Genomic DNA, 23,210 nt, shown 5'->3' on the forward strand with positions numbered 1-23,210 from the left:
TTGACCGTTCTGGCTCACCATGAGCAGGAAGCTGGGAGAAGGCTCCCATAACATAGGCCAAGACCAGGCGATCTGTTCCCCACCGATATCCTGCTGCCTCAGGAATCCCAGGGAGGACCTGAGTTGGTCTGTTCCAGACAGAATCTTTATCAGAAATGGTGAAACTGAAGAAGTTTAGCATGCATCCAGGGCATTTAATTTGGCCAGAACTGTCAGCTTCTTGAATTAATGGGGACATATTCCATCATGAGCCTGGGTGTGTTACATTATTATTGTTGTTCTTTACTGGGTTTTTTTTTTTCAAAAGGTTCCTCTGAAGCCCTAACTGTCCTGGAATTCACTTTGTAGACCAGGCTGACCTTGAATTCAGAGATCTGCTTGCCTCTGTCTCCTGAGTGTTGGGATTAAAAGCATACATCACCACTGCCCAGTTTACCAATTAATTATTAAAAGGCAGAGTGAGACCATTATCTCAGTTCAGAAGCCATATAGTCACCCCTGTTAAAAACTCCACTATCCACCCAGGGCCTCCTCATGTGTGGCATCCCCCCCCCCCGCTGTGTATTAGCCCTCGGGTGGCAGAGTTTGAGGCCAACCTGGTCTACAAGAGCTAGTTCCAGGACAGCTAGGGCTGTTACACAGAGAAACCCTCTCTTGAAAAAAACAGAAAAAAAGAAAAAAGAAAGAAAGACAGACAGACTATTCCTAAACTCTATTGGTTCCAGGACATTTGGTACCAGTAAGAAGCACCTCCTGCCCAGAGACAGTGGCAACCACAAAGCCACAAAAGGTCAGGTGACTCAGCAGTCTCCACAAGAGAACTCTCTTAATTTTGTATATATGGGGTGGGGGTTGGGTTTCTGGGGAGGCGAAATTGCACACACGTGTGCATATGTGCACACGCGTGCAGAGGCCAGAGGTTGCTGCTGGGCGTCCTGCTCCATCACTCCCTTGTTACAGGGCTCTCACCGCACATGGAATTAGGCTAGAAACCAATGAGCCCCAGTGATTCCTGTCTCTGTCTCCTGCCACCCAACACTGGGGTTAGGGATGGTGCTTTGGCCACACCCAACTTGCTTTTGAAATTGTAATGTAATCACAACATCCCTCCCTCCCCTTTCCCCCATCCAAGCCCTCCCATGTATGCATCCCTCCCCATTCTCCTCCAAATCATGCCTTCTTTTCTCATTAATTGTTATTGCATGCATATATGTATGTATATTTGCATGTATATCCCTAAATATAACCTGTGTGTCCACATAGTGTTCCTTGTAGGTATGTTTTTAGGGCTGACCATTAGGCACTAGACAACCGATTGGTGTGCTCTTCCCTAGGGAGGACCACCTCTCTCCATCTCAGCTTTCCCCAGTTGCCTATCATTCTTTGTGTAGGGCTGAGGTCTCACAGGCTTCTCCCCATCCAGTTTGGCACATCTTTTGGTGTCCCATTTGTTCAGCTCACATTTGGGCAGTCATGTTAGCGAGACTTTATGGGTGTAGCTTCTGCTGTCACTAGGAGACACACACTCACAGCAAACTCCCCGATCATCTGGCTCTTCTGCACCCCCTCTTCCACAGTGCTCCCTGGGCCACAGTGCAGAAGTGTTTTCTGGAGGTAGCCACTGGGACTGGACACCACAGCTCTGCATTTTGATTGGCTGTGGTTTTCTGTAGTGGTCTCTGGTCTTGTAAAGAGACATCTCCTTGGGGGTGGGTAAAGATGCTGATCTGAGGATATAAAGGCAAATATTTATAGATTGTTGTTAGGGAGGATGCTGGTTTAGTAAATTAGCTTTTGTAGATTTTCCTCCAATGACTTCACTAGCACTGAGTAGTTAGCTAGGTTCCCTGTACCAAGCACAATTTCCCTCCTGTGTGCGTTTAAGTCCAATTAGGGAGTTGGTGGTTATGGCCAAGGTGTGCATGTCACTCTTTATGTGGGTGTTGGGGGTTCAGATTGAGGTCCTCCCACTTAGGCAACAAGTGCTCTTTGCAGCTGAAAGGAGGCATGGGGCTGCTCCAGAGCTTTGTGATAGGAGATAGGCTTTGGTTCTGCCGCCTCACTATCCGGTTTAAACTGGCCTTGAACTTGCAGCACTCTCCAGCCTCGACCCCTGAGTGTTGGGGTCACAGGCTTGTGCCACCAGGTCACTACTCACCAATGCTACACAGCTCTGTTACCGTGCTAGATCGGCTACTTGGGATGGCACACGTGAAACCACTACGCGGGACCAGCAGAAAGCTGAAGAAGCCTCAGTCTCAAGGATGCCTTAGGCTGCTTTGCCAGCTCTGGGTGGCCCCCATATAGGCCTCCTTCCTCCTACAGACTCTTTCCTGAGGAAGAATAACTTGATCTTAGGAGGTGTTTGTCTCATCTGGTTGTTGCCACGGGTCCTAAGCGACGTCTGCTGCTCTGGCATTGATGCCAATGTCTGTCTGACCTTGGTCTGGCCTCCGTCTGAGCCTCACACTGCAACGCCACTGTCTCTTGATGACCATGTCCTCACCATGTGAGCTTTCACCCCATCCCATCCTTCTAGACAGTCATGTGCCACATAACCTCAGACCCATCAACAATAGAACCACACACATAGTCGCTGTAAGAGTACAAAAGAAACGAGAAATTCTCATCCGGTGACACCACAGCTGTTGGACTAGAACACAACCCCTTATGTGCTTGTGGCAATACCCGTGTCGGCAAACCCATGGCACTGTTAGCTGCATGTAGCACACGCACGTATGTCCCATACAGGTGATGATGATAACAGTTAAGAACCATGTGAAAGTGTACAGCAAACAATATGCTGTCACACCAGCAGCCACCTCCCGTGCCTCAACTGTCACGTCATTCGACTGTATCAAGGGGCCAAGCGTGGTGACACAAACCTTTATTTAATCCCAGCGCTCGTGAAATAGAGACAGGCAGATCACTGAGTTAGAGTCAACCTGGGCTACATGTAGGCCAGCCAGGATGACATAACAAGACCTCGGTTGTTGACTATATAGAGCAAGAGGCCACCGCAGGCGGTTGACGTGACATCTTTGGAGGGATGGCTGGCCAAGAAGATCACCTGCTGTTCTTCAAGGAGATCCAGGGAGAAGAAAACCATCCAACTGTAGAGCCATCTTGAAGGACCCCAACTCGTCTTAACCACAGTTATGCCGTTCTGCAAAGGTTTTCAGATAGCAAGCTTAACTAAGGACCTCTGGAGCCCAAGACCTCCGGAGTGCTGAGCAAATAACAGGCTTAATTAAAGGCCTCCGCTGAGCAAAGATACCTGAGGTTAGAGCAAGGACAGCCTTATCAGGCTGCAAGACAGGGAATTTATGAACTGGCCATAGAAACAAAGAAAGAAAGGATTGCGAGGCCTGAGTCACGTATAATGCGGGGCTCTCACGAGTCAGGGGCCGTACAATCAGACATCTGGTCGCCAGCCAGGAGAGGGGGAGGCAGGATAAGAGGAACAATAAACCGTTGAGTATTCCCCTCATTGTTATCCAGGTTAAAAATTTATCACCCTGCATCTCGCTTCTGTAAACCTTGCTTTTTGCTCTCCTATAAAAACCTCTCACCCCCAACCGGGGGCGCGCAAGTCCTCCGAGAGACTTGGTCGCCCCGGGTATACCCGTGTATTTCCAATAAACCTCTTGCTATTTGCATCCGGCTGCGTGTTTTCGACTGATCTTTGGGCATGGGGTCTCTCCTGAAGGAAGACGCCCATGGGAGTCTTTCAATCTGACACCACACGTGTCCAAACACATCACCGCGACTTTGAGTTCTTGCACTGATTGTTTCTTGAGAATGGTTTGCTCTTGCCTTTCCCCTTCCTCTTCCCAACGCTCTCCTGACGTAGTTCAGCTGCCCCAGAATCTGTCATTCAAAGCGAAGCTGCAGGCCTGGCGGCTACAGCTACTGTTTCTGCTAGTATATGTTCTTTGGTTTCCCCTGCTTTGAGACAGAGAATCATGTAGCCCAGGCTAGCCTCAAATTTCTATGTAACCAAGGATGACTCTGAACTTCTGACCTTCCTTCCTCTACCTCCTGTGTTCTGAGGTTATAAGCAGCACCACCGTATTGGATTATTATGGTGTAGCCTTGATTCTTGTCTCCCCTACAGGAGGCAATAAAGTCCTTGAGGGAAGAAGTTGTGTCTGCCTTGTATGGCAGTATAAACACAGCACATATAAGTACCACCCCGTGTAGAGGGTACCTACAATTCAATTCAGAGAGACTAACAAAGAGCTGGAGTCAGCATGGCTGGGAGAGCAGGATTTACAGCAAGGCTTGTCTGCACCCCAAGTCTCCCTACAGCTTGGCTTCCCTTGCGCTGCTCCCTCCAGAAGGGGAGAGTTAGCTGTCCTGGTAAGAATGAGTGCAATCTACCTCGCACGCATTTCTCACTTAAACCTCTTCCTGGGTCCCCTGGAGGTGAGTTTACAATGTGCAAGTTCCACTTCCTGGGAAACTGAACAGAATGAGGCAGCCTTCTTCAGTCTGACCAAACGTGGAGGGGGGTGCTGAGTTACAAAACTGGAACCCAGACTACACCCTGGGAAGATTTACTGAGACAAAAGTCTCCCCAAGATGATGGATGACCCTGGGCTAAGGCCACCTTGCAGGTGTCTAGTGGGTGCCTTTGGGGTACAGAACGGGCTAGGATTTTCACTGTGGGTTCCATATTTTTCTAGTAGCACACCCCACGTTGGGGGTGGGGCTAGGAGACAGAAACCAGCCCTCCTCCACCTCACAGTACCCCTGATGTCCCAGCCTCAGGGAAGTGTGATTCCCAAGGCAAGGTTTTCTGTCTTGAGTGGAAACTCAGAGAAACAGAAGGCAGCTGTTGGAGTTGAGTCATCCAAAGGGAGCATGCGATGACAGCGGTGACAGCGAGTGGCCAAGGCCAGGGTCATCAGGTGTCCTGGCTACCATCTTCTGGGATTGTCATTCAATGTTTCTTCAGCCCCTGGAGCTGTCCAGGCATCCCGAGACCAACTCTGCTCCTACCCAAGTCACGGTCAGTTAGGGACAGGCAGGGTTTAACCACACACACGTGAGAGGCACATGCACACACACACACACACACACACACACACACACACACGTTCTTACCAGACAGGAGGGTAATGGGCCTGGATGACGTTCACTTCCTAAGGACGTGCTTCTGGAGTTTGTTGTGAAGATGAGCCGGCGTGAGCAAACTCAGACTCCTGTTCATATTTTAGAATGGCAAAGTCATTGGATACCAATATTTTAAAATATTTTTCTTACAGTTGGGAGCTGGAGAGATGTCTCAGAGATTTCGAGTGCTTGTTGCTCTTCCAGAGAAGGCAAACTCTGTTCCCAGAACCCATGTCAGGCAGCTCACAAGAGCCCATAACTCCAGTTTCAAGGGAATGTGATACCTTCTTCTGGCCTCCAAGGGTAGCCCGCCCCCATGCCCACACACATGCATGCACATACAAATAAAAATAGTAAGTATTTGGTAATTTATTGGTATTATGTCTAGTATGTGTGGGAAGGAGTCAGAAGAGAGCTTGCAGAAGCTTTCTTCTTTTACCATGGATCAAACACAGATCACCCAACCAGAGGGCATGACCCTACCCACTGAACCGCCTTACCATCCCTTATTGGTCACCTTTTAAAGACGTTTGTGATAGTTCAACTTCTCTCCCCCTCCACAGGAGTGAAAGAAGGAACCTTGCTGTGGTTCTGTGGAAATCTTCTTGTAGCTTGCATCCATTGATTGGGCTTAAAAATAAACCCAGATGTCTACTCTGCAAAATTGGAACTCCACCCCTACTTGAAACACAGCCTCGCCCAGCAGCACTCAGAGTGCTCCAAACACAAGCTGACAGGAATATTTCCTTGGTGCCCTGGCAGGAGACAGCCTCCCTTTGCTGACGCTATGCTACGGTTCTGCCAACGAGCCGAGTCCACCCTCTGCAGCTGTAGGATCAGAAGCAGCATCTCATGGGGAAAAGAAGAAACTGTGCCCAGAGGAAACTGCACAGAATAAACACACTGTTGGGTAAGCAGACACTTGTGAGATGTTGCTCAGGAAGATTAGCCATGGAATTCTGGCTCGGGTCGTATTTGCTGGTGCACACACTCACCGGAGCTGCTTCGTCTGGTATAGAACCTCACAGACCCTAGCAGTTTCCCCATTTTTGAGTAGCGTGAATCTGGAACAAATATTGGCCTATGCTAGGTCACATCAAAGACCAAAAGAGCTGCTGTACTTATGTGTGCCTATAGTCCCAGGGTCTTGGGGGGCTGGGAAGGAAGAGCTATTCGAGTATAGGGGTTGGGGCCAAGCTAGGAAACACAAAACACAAAGACCAACACAAGAAAAACAGAAGTCCTAAGATTACAGGAGACAAAAATGTTTTATTGGGTCCCTGGCATGCATCCATCCCCACCTGCCTCTGCCTGCAGGCAGGACAAAGAAGATGGACTCCCCCTGTCTGTGAGGAGTGGGTGAGGCTCAGCAGGCTTCCCCTGGAGTACTGGCTAGCAGGGCTGCCCCTTCGCCTCAGCAGTGGAGAAGCAGAGTTGGGTGGGTGACTAACGGACTTGGGTGTAGGACCCAGCCTCGGAGCTGTGGTTTATCAATGGCCGAGTCCTAGGAGTGGGAAAAAGTCAGGCAGCCTGAGTGTTACCTATGTAAAGGCATTTGATTGGACCAATAGGCCAGTCTCAGCTGCCACGGTAAAAAAAGTCAAGATCTCTACTCGATTTCTAGACTTTACCGGTAGAAAAAATCAGGCAACCAAATACCTCTTTGAAGGAAGCCCTTATTCTTACAACCAGATGCATACTGTGAGGTTCCTTACAACCTCCTTCGAGAGATGTGTTATGTCTGTGGTCTGTATGGCAGGGGAACAGCAGTTTCCCCAGATATCTCTCTCTCTCTCTCTCTCTCTCTCTCTGTGTGTGTGTGTGTGTGTGTGAGAGAGAGAGAGAGAGAGAGAGAGAGAGAGAGAGAGAGATTAATAATATAGGACTTGAAAATGCAAGCAGCACATACTTCTTGAGTTCTGGTGGAAAATGGGTCTGTTGAGGTTTTTTTTTTTTTCAACTCCCTTTGTGCTATGAGTCAAACTCCTTGCTATTAAGGTCCATTTTTTGACTGATCAGTCTAGAAGGTTGGCAGCTCCTGGCTGGGCCTAAATCAAGCTGAACGCTCTCCAGCTGGGAAGGCTACTGATCTAACTGGTTCTGCCACCAGGCTGCCAGATCCAACAGTGCTGAGGTGTTTATCTGTGGCACACTGGGGAATTACACGGGGCTTGTGATAGGCAGTGCTGGAGAGCTCACAGTTAAGCCCTAGCAAGAAAAAGATGGTAGAGAGTCCAGAATATGGAGCCAAATGATGTTCTAGTCAACAAGAATTACCCTTTTGGGAAGCAGCTCTCCAGCTCCCCGCTAGGTCCCCAAGAGAGATAGATATTCATCCTCAAAGATGCAGTAACTCAACTGAAAGCCAAGGCAACCACCATTCAGGGTCCTTATGAGCAACCCATGAAAAGAGGTTATGGATACAGCTAGCGGAACTCTCTAGGAGAGAGAAAATGTTGCTACACGACAGGATGGAGGGCTTCTGGTACTGCATGTCCAGCAGAAGGTCCTGTCACAAAGACAAGACTCCTAAGGGGCCATACTTACATACTCCAACTGAACCCAAGAGGCCAGAATCCAGGAAGTTCTATAATTACAGTTGAATTTGGTTTATCTTGCCAGCTCACAGAGTGCAGAATTTCAAGGTGGGATTATGATTAAACCAAAAAGAGATAGCTGGTGGCACCCGGCTTTGACAATGGCAGCCTCATCAACAGACTCAGGGTTGGTAGCTGGGTACTGAGCCTGTCCCTCTCTAAGCAGGGAGCTGGGTTTTGGCTGAATGTGGGCACAGGAACAGAACGGACGTCTTTGTGTCTGCATTGGGCGGTACCTGTCAGCATTGCCAACCAAATCCTTTCCATCCTTCCGTTCTCCACCCCTCTGAGAAGAACCCCCTTAGCCTGGGTGTGGCACACCTGTAATCCCAGCACTTCGGAAACTCAGGGCCAGCCTCTCAGCTACTATGGATAGTAAGTTTGAAGCCAGCCTGGGCTACCTGAGATGCTGTTTCGAAAATAATCCCCAACTTTTGGTATGCTGCCTCTCTCCCACCCTGTGAGTCCCTGAGCCCCGGGCCAGACTGTCTTGGCTAGAATTTGAATTTTGGTGGATCTATTGGGGATAAAGGGAGCAGCTCCTGGGAGCTGCCCAGGCTCCTTCCTTTCCCAATGCCAATCGATCTACTGTTTGGTTCTGTGAGTGATCTACTCCAGTATCCTTCCCATAACTGTTTTCTCCACTAAGTTGGTCCAAGTTATAATTTCTGTTGCTTAAAACCCACATCCTGAACGATACACATCTCTCCCAAAGTGATGCATGTTGCCTTTCAAAAGCCGCCAGTCTAGGTCTGGCATCCAGCAAGCGCTTAGTATGTGTCTGCTGAATGAATAAATTGCATACGTGATGACCCAGCTCTTACTGGACATGCAGGCTGGGGGGGGGGCACACTGGGTAAGAAGAAAAAGTGAGGAGTCGCCTGAGCAGGGAGGATGTAGAGAAGTTACAAGTGTCCCCATATAAAGGGAAGCTTCTGTCAAAGTAAGGTCTGGGGTGGGGGCGGAGCAGAGAGGGGGCGGGACAGGGCTGGGCGAGGCAGGTCATGAGCTTTAGCTGAGGAGAAGGAAAGGAGAAAGGCAGATGTTGTGCTGCTGGGCTCCTCGCGCTGGTGGAAGCGGCAGAGGTGAAGTTTCTGCTGAGCCCCTAGCTCTGCTCTTCCTCTCAGATCCCTTCCTTCCAGTTCATCTTCCAAATGAAGGCTCAGTCCCAAAGGGATTGAGTCCCGGACACCCGCTGTGGGGCACCCGCTGTGGGGCAGGGGTCACCAGCTCCATCTGTAGCACTGACCGTCCTGCTGTGGCCACAGATGACCGAACCCAAGTCAGGCTAGGAGCCAAATCAGATCCACTTTGCTACAGGCCCAGGGACATCAGAGAGACTGCTTGACCCTTCATAATCGATGCTCACGCCAGATGAGGGCAACAAACAGGACACACAGTTGCTGCCTTTATTGCATAACAAGGGGATGGGGAGGGCAGGCTAGCTCCAGACCTATCCCATCCTGGGTCTCAAGGAGGGGTGTCTAGAAAGACCCAGGGGGCTGGACCCAGCACAGAAATTCCCTGGGAACCCACACCTGAGAATCTGGAGTTGAGACCCAGGATCAAGAGCAAATGGTTGGAGGTAGGTTCAGAGACATCCTTCTCTACCCGCGCACACAGAAGATGGCGACCCTCCTGGAACACCGTGTCCCCTGCCTTAGGAGGAAGAGCCCCGTCTTCCACTGCTTTAGGACAGAGATGTGACACTGACTGCAACCTCACGGCCTCAGAACAGAGCACAAGGTGCCTCCAAGTCAAAGCCATCCCTCTGCCTCCAGCTGTTTACATGCCTTCATGCTACCTGCCTCTTCCTGAGCAGAGAACCCGGGAGAACCAGGGCAGAGTGTGTTGCGGTGGAGTGAAGCCAGAGAGGCTGTTCCTCCCCTAGCCATTGGTGGGGAGGGTGCGAGGTCAGGATGGAAGGTGCCCTTGGACAAAGGAACAAGCAAAAGCTAGCGAAGGGCAGGCAGCAGACTGCACTGGGTTTAGAGCCTGGGAAGAGGGTATGGAGCAAGGGAGCATGGGAAAGAAGCAAGTGCCAGAGTGACAAGAACGTATACCATCAAAAAAAAAAAAAAAAAAAACAGAACAAGAGCAAACAGAAACACTGCAAAGACACAGTGGGTGGCTCCAGAAGGGCCCTGGGTCCCCTCTGGACTCAGGACAGGTTAGTTGCAGGATGAGCTGTGCAGAGTGAGGCAAAGCTGGCAGGAGAAACCCTGAGAGTCACAAGGCTAGACCCCCACAGGCAGTCTAGTGCCCTGAGGACAGGGAGAGAGCCAGGATAAGCAGGGGTGAAAAGGTAAATGCTGGCCCGCAGGCCCCAGAGTGCAACGTTTGCTTGTGTGGGGCTTGGGCCAAGAGTGCAGAATTCATGCAGAGGACTCAGGGAGCCTCCGGCAGTGGCAAGTGTAAACTTCAATGAGGGCCGAGGTCACCAGGCACTTGGAGGTGGGCCCCACTTGAGGCCTGGGAGCCTTGGGCAATCATGGCACTGGAAGAGGCCAACAGGTCATGTACCATGCCCAAAGCCTTTCGATGAGGTGAAATTACTGAGAGAGGTCCCCAAGAGGTACCTGCTTTGGGCACCTTCTCTGTTTAGTCCTGAATTGAAAACGTCTCCATCTGGTTCAAGCTGCTTCCTGTTGGTCTACTCTCAGGTAGAGGCCCCAAGCCTCCTGTGGGGGCTACCGCATGCCCTGGGCCTTAGAGCTCCCATCTTGGGTGGGGGCCTGTCCTACTAACTGAACGGTGACTGCCTCAGAGGCCTGAGGTGTGGCCTTGAAGCTTGGAGCACTCTTCCGGGAACCCTGAGGACTGGGAACGCCTTTCTTCTGTGGCTGGGGACTCAGTTGGGAGCCTTTCCTGCCAGCAGATGGACTCTTGGAGCCTTTGGCCTTGGCTTGGGGGTGGACAGCCTCGGGGCCCTTGAGGGGTTTCAGCTGCAGCATCTCGCAGTAGGTGTTGCATTGGTGGGAAGAGGCAAACTGGTCCAGCAGGGCCGGGAAGCAGCTCTCCTTGAGGCCTTGGTATCTGCAGCCAAACACAAGAACTGAGTGGGCCCTGCCGCATCACAGGCCCATCGTAGCTGGCCTTGGGATGGCTGACGTCAGAGTGCTGTACCAGAATGCTACCTCAGGTGGTTTCCCCCAAACCCAAATTTAAAATGGGTTCCTCGTATCCTGACACATAGGAGTCATCAAATGAGCCATTCTTCTAAATGTAGATTGTTATAGTCTGGGGCCTGACTGTATACCTGGTCCGGTTGCAGGACCCTTGCTCATCTGTGTCCTGTAGCTGTCTCAAAGATGAAGGAAGTGGAAGAGGGCCCAGAAGTGCAGGAAGCTTTCTGGGTGAGCACTGTGGGCCAGGGGTCTGGGGTGGGGAGGATCAGTATCCCCAGGGTGTTACCAGTGACCACATGGCCACAGGGTCATGTGACTGGGATTATGCAGCTCCAGGCCCAGCACCACAGGGATGGCGAGTCATGAGGAGGTAGAGCATCTGACACCCCGAGAAGACCCTTTAAGGCATTCTGTCGCCAAGAACCACTCACCCTCGAAGTTTGGTAGCAATCTGGACATCGGTCATCTTCCAATCAACCCCTGGGGGAAGAAAGTAGAGTGCTGATGGCAGCCTGGCCCACTGCCAGGACCCTGTATCTCTAGCACTGTGTCACCTTAGAAAGGAGTTTCTAAGTTGACTGGAGCCAACTCTGCAAGTTGGCCTTTATAGGTCAGGCCAGTCCACATGGTGGATCATTCTTGGGCTCTGGACTGAAATATTCTCCTTCTTCTTAACAGGGTAACCGTCGGAGCAGCGAAGAGAAGGTAGGAATGAGACCAGCAGAAACACAACACTGGCTAAGCCAGGGTTCACACGCTCAGGAAGGCAAGAACTCTAAGGAACCAGGGAGTCGGCTAGGTAAAGGCAGCCTTGGAGAGCGCAGCCTGGCACAGTGGTGACAGGGGACAATCTCTCACACAGGGTAGTCCATAAGCATCTCAGCATTGAGGTTTGGGCCTCTGATCCTCTGTCCCCATTTCTAAGCTGCCCAGCATCTCTCTAGGATCAGACAGATCTAGATTTAAATTTCAACTCTATCACTTCTGAAATGTATGAACTTACTAAGCCACGTCCATTTTGTGTTATCCTAATGGCCCCTTAACTCATGTGGAATTTTAGCTTGCAAACAACCTTCCCAAAGGCAGGGTCTCCGTGCTGACCGCACCATTTGAGAGAATAAAAAGCAATTACGTCCCAGAGGGATTAGTGGCTTGACCTGCCCGAGCTTTGCTTCCCTTCTGGTTGGTTGCTTTGCTGTGTGTTGTTTTTGTTGCTTACAAGAGGGTCTTGCAGATCTCCTGACTCGGTTTTTCTAGTGCTGAGATAATAGGTGTGCACTGTGAGTTCATATATTGAATGACAGTGGCTTGGTATGTCACTCAGCTACACACACACACACACACACACACACACACACACACACACACTTTCTGAGAAAGCCCGGCAACCCAAGTAGTGATGGAAGGAGAGAACCAACCCAACAAAGCTCTGCCTCAACACACACATACCACTCCCCCCCCACACATAATCATTTCTCAAGTGGCCCAGGCTATCTTCAAATTCACTATGTAGCCAAGGGTGACCACTAACTCCTGATCTTCCTGTCTCTACTTCCAGAGTGCTGGGATGGCGGTTCATCTGTGTTTGAGACGGAGTCTCACTTGTTGCTCAGACTGGCTGCAAACTCGCAATTCTTCTGCTTTGGCTTCATAGTTCCAGGTACACAGCACCATGTATGGCAATAAAGCTTTTTGTGCTATGGTAACAGAGAGTTTGGGAGGTTTGGGAAGTGAGAAAGTCAAGAGCAAGGAGGCAGCGAAAGGAGGTATCAGAAAGCCGACTGGGGGTTTTGAATTAGATTGCGTGTAATGCTCTAGAGAATAAGCAAGTGGGCCTGAGCTCCTTTAAATGCAACTGGCACTGGGTGCTGTTGGGTCCACCTGCAATCCCCGCGCTTGGGAGAAAGGTCAGTCTAGTCTACATATCGGGTTCCAGGCCAGCCAGGGCTAGATAGCAAGAATCGTCTCAAACACCAAAACTAAAACAAACAAAAACCCAACTATTTTACATAACTTAGCATAATAAAAAAATTGAGATCTGAAACCAATTCTTTCCATTTTAGGTGGGTCTGGATTTCACTCCTTTAAACATAATAACATTACAAACTGGGTCCACCAGGCTGTGGTAAAGCTAAGGGCTGCATGAATGGCAGTCTCTGCCTGATCTCAGTTATAATAAAATCACTAACACAAAGGAGGCTCCGTGGTTGTGAGCGGGCAAGCACGCGCTGAGCTCTGCCTTCTCCGCATGCTTCCACACCATGCACCTGTGCACCCCCCACCCTCATACCTGCCAAATCGGTCACAAGGAAGCTGCCATTCGTCCACTGATACAGCCAGTGCTGGAAGGTCTGGCATTTCTGCATGGCCTCCGAGTTGCTAGATGCTGCTGGGGCCCCAGCCCAGCCCCGTTGCCGGGAGCAGTAAGACTGCAGGGGCTTGCCCAGGTCTTCCTCCAGCGTAGCATATGGTATATTGTTTGCAGGCCGGTAGATCAAGTAGAGTGGGATGATCCTAAAGACAGTTGTACCCTGCGGTAAGTCGGAAGAGTGGCCACAGAGGGCACCTTCCTCCTGCCCTGTTCATTGTTTATCTAAAAGAGAGGACCTTCCAGGAGAGAGTTCTCAGTCCTGGATATGAAGGACAGAGGAAGCGTGGAAAACGGCCACTGACTTCAGAGTTGGGCCCGTTCTCTGTGGTCAGTAGGACTAAAATTAAACCCTGCTACGGCCCCAGGCAGCCTGTGTTTGGGTGAGGGCTGGGAAAAGTGTTTGCAAATAGAAAGGACACCTGCAGGAAGGATTTAAGGGACAGCAGCAAGGCTTGATGGCTTGACGCCAGGGGGAGGCCAGACGTGAGGAGGCATTCGCAGTTCATGCCAAGAGTCACGCTGCCCCACGCTGCCCACCTGCCACATTAGAATCTTCCCAGGTGCCTAGCTTGCCCACCCCGCCACCTCTCTGGAGCCCCAGAATCTGCACAACAGGCAAAATCTGGGCTAAAGGTGAGGGGAAGGAATCTTGTTGGTGTGTGTGTGTGTGTGTGTGTGTGTGTGTGTGTGTGTGTGTGTGTGATTTTCCTAAAGTGGATAGTGAATCTTGATGTTGTTGTTTCCAAATGTGGGAGCTGAGCGTGGGGCGGCTGCGAGGAGGGCCCTGGGAGGTTGTGAAATCACTTCCACAACCCCACAGCATGTAGAACACAACCCCTCCTCAGGATACTTACTCAGGTACCTCCCCAAAACCAGGCGCTGCCCGGGCTTCAGCTGCAAAGATTTTGCAGTACTCCCGACTCATGTTCTGGATTTTGCACCCCTGTGGATTAGAAGAAAGCAAACCTCATCAGCCAGGAAGTTCCACAGCTGTCTGATGGGCCTGTCTGAGAATGAATGGCTGCCTGCCAGGGGCCTGCAGGGAGAATTCCAGCCCTGTGGAAAGCAAGGTTCTGCGGCTTCAGGTTTTTCTTCTCTGCGCCTAATTTTCTCTTATGAATAACAATGCACTGTGGGCTTTTTGTCAGATTTAGGTTTTCAAAGTGGTTTCGGAACTGGGTGTACCGGAGCCTTAATGCTAGAGAATGGTGCCCCAGGGACCCTTTCTGTCCACTCCACTCCCTTTTATTTCACATAGCAAGGCTTCAGTGAGATTGGATTTGAAGCAGGAGAAAGGCTTCTGCTACAAAAAGGATAATTTGGGGGCTGGAGAGGTAGATCCACGGTGGACTGATCATCCAGAGGACCTAGGTTTGGTTCCCAGGCTCACGTGGCCCCTTGCCACCAGCTCAGAGGATCTGACACCCTTTTCTCAGTGCCACACACATATAGGCAAAACAGCCATACACATGCAAAAATTATTATTATTGTTGTTGTTGTTGTTGTTGTTGGAGACAGAGTTTTCCTGTAGCTTTGGAGCCTGTCCTGAACCTTGCTCTGTAGACCAGACTGCCCTCAAACTCATAGGAAGGAATCCACCTGTCTCTGCCTCCCAAGTGCTGGGATTAAAGGTGTGTGCCACCACTACCTGGTTAAAAAAGAATTTTAACTGGGTGTAATAGCACATCCCTTTAATCTCAGCACTCAGGAGGCAGGGCCAAATGGCTCTCTGAGAGTTTAAAACCAGCCTGGTCTACAGAGCAAGTTCCAGGTCAGCCAGAGCTACATAGAAAAATCCTGACTCAAAAGACAATGTAAAAGCATTTGCTGCACACGCATGAAGGCCCGAGTTCAAATCCCAAGGACCCACGTAAAAAGTCAGCCTTGGCTATATGCAATCCTGTATCTGGGCTGCTAGGTCTTACTGGCTTCCATTAAGGTTCAGTAAGAGACCCTATTTTAATTGGATAAAGCAGAGAGTGACAGGGCAGGATACCCAACATCCTTCTCTGTCTTCTGCATGGGTACACGTGTGTGCACATAGCACACGCACACACACAAAGACAATTTGAAAGATAGGTTGCAAATAGTCCTGAGACTATCTAACGCTCTCTGAGGTCAAGAGTCTAGATTCACGGTTCCATCTCAGTCAGTGCCTGAAGTCCACCCTAGAAGCATCATGAACTTGGAACAGAAGTGGCGTCTATCACTGTGTGGGGTCCAAAAGCACCCAGGCTGGGGAAAGGGAAACAGTAAGAGAGTACAGGGAGGGTGCATGAGGGGGAGGGGAAAGGGGAAACAGTACCTGGATAGTGACGTCATAGTTTCTGCCCAGAAGAGAAGTCTCACTGCTGGGTCCAAACACAAGCAGGCTGGACACCTTGATGACACACGTACGGCCGGATTCGAAGATGGGTTCTAGCCCATAGATGACCTTGGCCTGGGAAGCCTTCTGAAGGCCACATCCATGTCTACCCCCTCGGAGTTCCTCGCTCACCAATCGCCCAAAGAGCTTGTCCCCCCAGCAGCCAGAGTCAGCCAGACCCTTGGCAAACACCATGGGGGTCATCTCAATCTCTTCTCCAACTGAAGGGGAACAGGAGAGACACAGGGACTCGCATCTCTGGCCTGACTGATACAGGGCCCACAGGACCGAAAGGGCTCAAACAGTCTCCATGCTGTCCATCCCGCATCTCCTGCCTGACCAATGCAGGGTTCATAGGAAGGACAGGGCTTGGGATGAAAAACTGTCACACAGGAGGGTGTTTGGGGCAGAAGCTACCTGATGGGACACCTACCACTTAATGTTGCTCCTATGGCACCCATGGGTGAGGACTCAGCAGGAGCCTGCAGAAGGCCAGCGTCTCCTTTTTATTTATTTACTTTTTATTTGTTTGTTTGTTTGTTGGTTGGTTGGTTGATTTGTTGAGACAGAGTTTCTCTGTGCAACAGCCCTGGTGGTCCTAGAACTAGCTCTTGTAGGCCAGGCTGGCCTCAGACTCACAGAGATCCACCTGCCTCTGCCTCCCGAGTGCTGAGATTAAAGGCTTGCACCACCACTACCCGGCGGCCAGCATCTTCCATGGCATTTGTAGATCATCAGAATGACCTCGTAGAGTTAAATATTTGAGCAAATAAATCAATGACTGTATTTCAGCCAACATGTCTGATGAAGAAAAATTTACCGAATCAATTCAATAGCAGTGACCAGCACTAGACCTTAGTGTGGTTACGAATAGCGTTTCCCACTAAAAGGAAGCAGAACTTTCTGAAGAAACAACTAGTTCCAAGGCTCAACAGGAAGTTTATGGTATGGGTCTAGAATATTGTATGCCACCAGGAAAGAAGGGTGTGACCATGAACTACTGGGAAGCCAGGCCTCAGAGTACAGGCCTTTCATCCTAGGTACTTGGGAGGCTGAGGTCACAGAACCACAGGGTCAGAGCCTGCCTGGGCTACTGTGGGTGAACTTCAGGCCAATGTAGGCAACTTACTGAGGCTCTGTCTCAAAATAAAAGGTAAGAAAGGGTGTTGGAGATAAGTTCAATAGGTGAGCATCTACCAGGCCCTGGGTTCAATCCCCACAACTGTAAAAAACAAAACAACAATGAAACCTACATATGAGTTGTCATAAGAGCATAAGAGCCAACCAAAGAGGCCCCATCTGACCCAAAACGGAGCAATTTTAGCAACAAAGAACATAATTAGCGTGAGGCATTATGCATATCAAATATGCCAAAACCCACTAGTTCATAACGGTAATTTAAAAAACTCCCAGCCTCCCTGAAAAAATAACAAGCCTCACTGGTCACCCTGGAGGCTTCCCAGAGATAAACTTATTATTCTAAAGCTGTAGGTACAAGGGAAGCAAGCACTTGGCCTTCCCCTTCTCTCGGAAAGCTCGTGTCAAGGTGACCATATCATCTCTTCTCGACTGGTGAAGGACGACGAAGTGATCCATGCTGTGACTCCCAAAGAGACGATGGACTTAGGCAATCATCAGTGACCACTGAGTCAGCCCACATGACAAAGCAGGGTGGGGAACGATATTGCTGAACTTTGCAGAGGGGTTGCCGAACCCAATTAGCAATCGGCATTACTGCAAGTGGAAGGATGTAGCGGCACCTGCCTCTGGCTAGGAGGAAAGGGATAAACAGTACTCCTGTGAGTTGCTGCTTTTGTCTTTTTGGTTTCAGAGACAATGGCTCACTATATAGCCCAGGCAAACCTTGAACTTATAATCCTCCTGCCTCAGCCTCCCAAGAGTTGGGGTTCTAAGTCTGTAACACTACATCCAATCTGTGGAGTATTCTTGCCAAGAAAACAAACAAACAAACAAATAATATGTTACACTTGAATCTGACCCAACTTCCTAATTCCAAGAATGGGTTCTAGCCCATGGATGCCCTTGGCCTGGGAAGCCTTCTGAAGGCCATATTCATGTTCACCTTCTCGGAGTTCCTAGGTCACCAATTGCCCAAAGAGCTTGTCCCCATTCACATCTTCCATCCCCCCGACACCCAGCAGCCATAGTCAGCCAGACCCTTAGTTATCAGTTTTGAAGAAGCGTATTGATGGAAGGATTTAGTACATGAAGACAGAGTGAACAAAATCTAGACTGTGAGAAATTGTACAGGGGCTGGGGAGAGGGCCCAGCCAAACTGAAGAGACCCAGGTCTCACTGAGAGAGCTTGTCTCAAAAAGAGCAGCTCTCCTGAGGAGCAACACTCAAAGTTGATCACTAGCATCTCTACACACACACATGTGTACCTGTTCACATACAAACAGACAAAAGAGAAGTTCTGTGTATCAAGTGACTTCAACAAATGAATGCAAGAGGGAAAACAAATAGGGGTGGGGACAGCAACATTAGACAAAACAAGAGACGTACCAACCAAATAGATTCGTGACTCCTGACTTCAACCAACATGTGGACACAGCTGGGCAATGGGGAGCAGTGTGCAGATTTAGGGAGGACTGTAAACCCCTAAGGAGGGGAACCCTGCAAAGGGTGGAGCTGGGGATGAAGGTCCACCCCCGTACCCAGAAGGGCAACATACCTTCACCTTCCTCTCTGGAGATGAAGCCAGACAGCACTGTGTGGAGAAAAAGAAGATGCCACTGCCTTCAGGCCGTCTGTCTGGGCAGAGTGCCATCCCTGCACGGTACAGAGCTGCCACCCACAAGGCCAGGCCTGCTGAGATCCTAGCAGGACACTCACCCTCAGGGCTGAGGCAGAAGTCAGTGGAGGCGGAGCCATGCTCGTTATGGATGGTACAGCGATATAAACCACAGTCCACGGGAGAAGCATGCACGATGGCCAAGGCCGCCGGCCCCTCGTCCCCTGCACTAGAGAGAACGGAGACCAGCTCTCACAGGCTGCTGGGAACCCAGGCTCTGGGAGCCCTGGGGAGGTGGTAAGAGGGTCCGTGGTCACAGACTGGTCCTCAGTCACACAGGTGATACTTGCTGTGTGATTTAGGACCCCTGATTTAAGACCTCTGAGCTTCAATTTTCTGATCTCCCTGGGGCTACCATGAGAATGAGATAAGGGGATGGACCAAAAGCATCAGGCCAGTGTCCAACATGACTGTAACTGGTCAGTCTGTGGAACCCAGGTGGCTTACCTCCTGCTCACCTCGCCCACGGAGTGCTGATCCTTCGCCCACGTCAGGACTGAGTCGCTAACGATATTGAAAAACTGGCACCAGAGCTTCAGACTGCCAGAAGAATCTGGAAACTGCTCCACCCGAATTTTCCGAATCACCTGTGGGGCTGTGAACAGGGTCCCGTTACATCCCCAGCACCCGGTGCCCTCTCTGGCCACGCCCTGGCATCCCTGGGTTTCCTTGGGAAACGGGTTGAGAGAAAGCAGTGAACATACACCCAGCATTTTGTAGTCCTGGCTGCCTCCCACCGATATCTCAGGCTTCTACCCTGCCCCGCCCCCAGCACACACATCTTAACCAGGAAAATAAAAATCACCCCAAGCCCAGGCCCGGGAGGGACTCGTAGCTAAGCATACTAACAGTGACTAGCAGCCAATAAAGGTTCCTGTCTCCACAGCCCTGCCTTTGAGTCTTATCTTGACCATAGGGTAACCATGGAACAAGTCTGGTAAGAGGGTGATGGTGACCATGGAGCCACCGAAGCCAGGTCCTGCGCTGAGTGGCGCCTTTTTGCTTGGTCGGTTTTGTTGTTTGGGTTTGGTTTTCGGACAGCGTCTCCCTACGTAGCCCAGGCTGACCTTGAACTTTTCAGTTCTTCTGCCTTAGTCTTGAGTGCTGGGATCAAATCCACCCACCACAGCACCTCACCTAGCATTTGATTTCTCCTGTGCCTTTACCCTGACTGCGCCAAAGCTGCTGCCAATGTCACCTCGCTTCTGAGGAACGAGAGCATGACAAGCTCCAGGCCTTTCTGATAGCTCATGAAGTGCTGCTCCCAAGGGACCCTGTTGATCCCAAACAGGGGGCGCCCATGTTGTTGTCTCCCTACCCCCCCCCCACATCTCTACCCTCGTCATGGGGTGGTGCGGGCATAGGAATACTATGCTTAGCTAGGCTGCAGCTTCCTGGCCGCTCTCCATCCCCAGCACTCACCTTTTAGCAGGTCTTTGGCGTTCTTTGGCTTGGCTAGAGCTTCCTGCTTGCCTTCATCCGGGGCAGGCTCTGAGTCCAAGGCACCGGCTTTGGGTCTGGAGCCCAGGTCTCCCGTTGCAGGCTCTTCTGTCCCGGGCACCTCTAGCATGCTGCTCTTTCGGGCCTGGGTAGGGGACCGTTTCTCCCGCCCTGGAGTCCCTAGGGATCCAGGTGTCAGGCCCTTCCTGGGTCCCCGAGGGGAAACTGTGGGGCTCTCCCTTTCTTCAGCCTTGTTCGCATCTCCATCTGTTGTCCCTCTGACCTTAGGGAGGAACCGCTTCCTCCGGGCCCCTAGAGCCAGTTCCTCGGGTGTTGCTGCAGGGAGACCTGTCAAAGCCTCCCCTGGGGTCACTTCTTGGCAGGGCTCCTGGGTTCTACCCTCCACTGTTTGACCACCCACCTCTCTTAGCAGTCCGTTCTTGTCACTTTCCTGGGAGGTCTCCTCCCTAGAATCCCCTTCCTCACCAGTACCAGAAACTTCCTCGCCCACCACAATAGCAGGAATGGTAAGGGGGCTGGGGCACGGGCCCCGGGAGCACTGGGCAGCAGCCAGGACCTGCTGGCCAGCCTGTACCTCACGGTCCAGGAGGCCAGTGAGGCGGCGGGAGGTGCAGGGACTCAGCAACAGGGTCTGCGCACTCTGCACCAAATGATTGTTCTCTACGCGGTCCAGGATGCGCCTCGATGTCCTGGGACTCAGGCCAGCCACTTCCATGGTGGGGACCAGAGTAGAGGAGGAAGCTAGGCCTCCAGCAGCAGCCTCTTCCTGGGAGTCTGTCCTGGCTTCGCTTGTCTCCGGGCTGGAAAGCTTCAGCAGCAGAAGCAAGTAGTTCTTCAGGGAATCTATAAGCCCAGGGTCACAGCTCCGGGGACCTGAGGAGCTCCCCTCCACATTCGGCTCCTTGGCACAGGCTCCCTCACTACTGGGAGCCATGACTTCTGGTGGGTGACTCTGGGTGGGGGACTCTGGCCCCCTTTGTAGAGTGGAAGCAGAACTCAGCAGGTCCTGGTCCCTGGAGGGGAGGAAGTCGCCAGTGCGCATGTGCTGAGAAGCTGTGGTACTGGGTAGCCCCTCCTGCAGTCTATTGGTCAGGCCAGTTCCAGAAAAAGAGGGCGTGGCGGGCACCTCCTGACTCAAGCCAGCTGAATGCCCACTAGGGAGATCCACAGATGGAGTTTCCCCCGGCTGCTCCTCCTTGGGACACTGAAACAGACTGTCCTCTTGCTTAGCCTTGACCGGATCTAACCACTCTGACTTTTGATGTGTTTCTCCCCCAAACTGCACTGAGTTCCCCTCAGGAGGTGGCTGTGATGGGCATATATGGTTCCCTGATGGGGAATCTAGTCGAGTGTCATCGCTTCTGAAGGCTGTCACTTGGGGCTCTTCAGATCTAAGCATGAAATCAGATTTTTCTTGGACACGAGATGCTTCCGGGCTCCTCTCAAAACATTCCATAACCTGATCAGTTCTAGGGCATTCCGATGGCGAGGGTTTAAAGGCTCGGGGTGTTGAGCTGAGGCTGGCCACATATGGCTGCTCTGATTGGGTTTTGAAAGCTGTAGGGCTGCTGTCCACCAACTGTGTCTCCTTTTCTTCACATATCCTTGTGTCTCTCGGATCTTGCTCTGACTTCTCGTCTGCCTGTGTCTGTCCTACCTGCATATCTGCCCTTCTCTGTAGCACCGAATCCTTCTGTGAACTCCTGTCTGACTGCGGCCTCTCACTTCCTTGTGTCGCTGTGTCCACCTGTGCCTTCCCATCCGACTGTGTCCTCCGGGAGGCTCGTGTTCCATCCCCCGGGGTCCTTCCATCCACTTGCGGCTTTCCATCTGTCTGTGTTTTCTTCCTGCCTCCAGCTCTCCCATCAGCGTGTGTCCTCCCAGCCTCCTGAGTGTCTGTATCCATGGGCTCCACGATGCCTTGAGTTCCAGGGGTGCCGTGGTCAACAGAGGTGGTATCAGGGCTGCTGCTGGCAGATGTGGCAGGAGCCATAGTTGCTTGGGACTCCAGAACCTGAGAACACATGGCCAAAAGTAAAGTCTTAACGACACGTGTGTTGGGCTCTCTGCAATATGGCACCCCGGCTTTCTCTGATCTCATTAGGAACTGCTCTGAAGGGAATCTTGCCACTGGGTTCCTCGAGTTTGCTAAAGATCGGGCAGAGACATATGACAGGATCCCAAAGCCTGGTTTCCTGAACCTAGAAACTAGATGTTTCCCTATAAGGAATGCATTCTTTTCCTCTATCTATTTTAAAAATTGTTTCATTTTCTTTACTTTTCAACAGTTTATTTTTTAAATGTGCATTTATCCTATTTTTGGTTTATGCATAGTGCCCTTGAAGGCCAGAAGAGGGTGTCCTGTCCCCTGGAGCTGGAATTGCAGGTTGTAAGCTACCCTGCGGATGCTGGGAATTGAACTCAGGTCCTCTGGAAGAGCAACCAGGGCTCTTAACGACTGGGCCATCTCTCCCTTATTTGTGGTTTGTTGAACTTGTATTTTGTTTTTATGCTGTTGTTTCATTCATTTTATATTTTTATTACACTTAATGTGTGTATGTGTACATATACCATGACGTCAGTAGGCCGGGGACGTAGAGGTCAAAGGACATGGAGGTCACATACAGGACAACCTGCAAGACTCCGCTATCCCCTCCACCATGTGCGTATCTAATCAGGTGGTCAGGCTTAGTGTCAAATGCCTCCACTTCCCGAACCTCTCGCCAGCCCTTTTCCTCTTGGGCTTATTTTCACACTAGCTTGTGTGTGTACGTGGGTGTGCACCTGAGTTTAGGTGCCCGAGGAGCCCAGAAGAGAGCATGGAATCCATGCAGGGGGGTTACAAGCAGTTGAAAGCCATTCAGAGTGGAGATGGGAAACAAAAGCTGGTCCTCTTCAAGAACAGCAAGTGCTTTGTTACAAAGTTAGGTTGTCAGGTGTGCTTGTGAAAACCTTTGCTCACCGCACTCTGGAGGCAGAGGCAGAGGCAGGCAGATTTCTGTGAGTTCAAGCAGGCTAGCCTGGTCTACAGAGTGAGTTCCGGGACACTCAGAGCTACATAATCAGACTTTGTCTCAAAAAAAGAAAGAAAGAAAGAAAGAAAGAAGGAAGGAAGGAAGGAAGGAAGGAAGGAAGGAAGGAAGGAAGGAAGGAAAGAAAGAGAGAAAAGAAACAGCTAACCATGACAAGAGAGTGTGCACACACAATGGCTACAAGAGGGGGCAGTTTCCGGAAGATGGAGACGGGATAGATATGACCCTGGATCCCCTGGAAGAGCAGCCAGCACCCTTAACTGTTGAGTCATCCCTCTGGTCCTAAAACGTTTACTTAGGAGGCAATCTCCTTGATTGTGTTC

The 23,210-nt window shown here is 50.9% G+C and overlaps 1 protein-coding gene and 1 long non-coding RNA gene across 3 annotated transcripts in view; one reads left to right on the forward strand and one right to left on the reverse strand.

Annotated features, from left to right (window-relative positions):
* Positions 1 to 5,702: 5,702 nt before the first annotated feature.
* On the forward strand, positions 5,703 to 12,549 carry LOC146889881 (uncharacterized). Its single transcript, XR_014999639.2, has 4 exons — positions 5,703 to 6,028; positions 10,990 to 11,071; positions 11,522 to 11,548; positions 12,402 to 12,549. It is a non-coding gene; the product is annotated as an uncharacterized LOC146889881 (long non-coding RNA).
* Alpk3 (alpha kinase 3) overlaps positions 9,111 to 23,210 on the reverse strand; it is a 42,152-nt gene continuing 28,052 nt past the window's right edge. For both annotated transcript variants that reach the window (XM_085683089.2, XM_048434952.3), the window contains 9 exons: positions 19,817 to 21,869; positions 18,842 to 18,989; positions 18,436 to 18,563; positions 18,275 to 18,310; positions 15,520 to 15,800; positions 14,069 to 14,157; positions 13,134 to 13,357; positions 11,275 to 11,323; positions 9,111 to 10,751 (listed from right to left, as the gene is read on the reverse strand). In XM_085683089.2, coding sequence (XP_085539215.2) covers positions 10,406 to 10,751; positions 11,275 to 11,323; positions 13,134 to 13,357; positions 14,069 to 14,157; positions 15,520 to 15,800; positions 18,275 to 18,310; positions 18,436 to 18,563; positions 18,842 to 18,989; positions 19,817 to 21,869 — 3,354 coding nt within the window. In that variant the 3' untranslated portion in view covers positions 9,111 to 10,405. The remainder of the gene's footprint in view (positions 10,752 to 11,274; positions 11,324 to 13,133; positions 13,358 to 14,068; positions 14,158 to 15,519; positions 15,801 to 18,274; positions 18,311 to 18,435; positions 18,564 to 18,841; positions 18,990 to 19,816; positions 21,870 to 23,210) is intronic.

Source organism: Myodes glareolus, chromosome 24 (genome assembly GCF_982192425.1).
Source record: "Myodes glareolus chromosome 24, mMyoGla1.1, whole genome shotgun sequence".
In the NCBI taxonomy this organism is placed as follows: Eukaryota; Metazoa; Chordata; class Mammalia; order Rodentia; family Cricetidae; genus Myodes; species Myodes glareolus.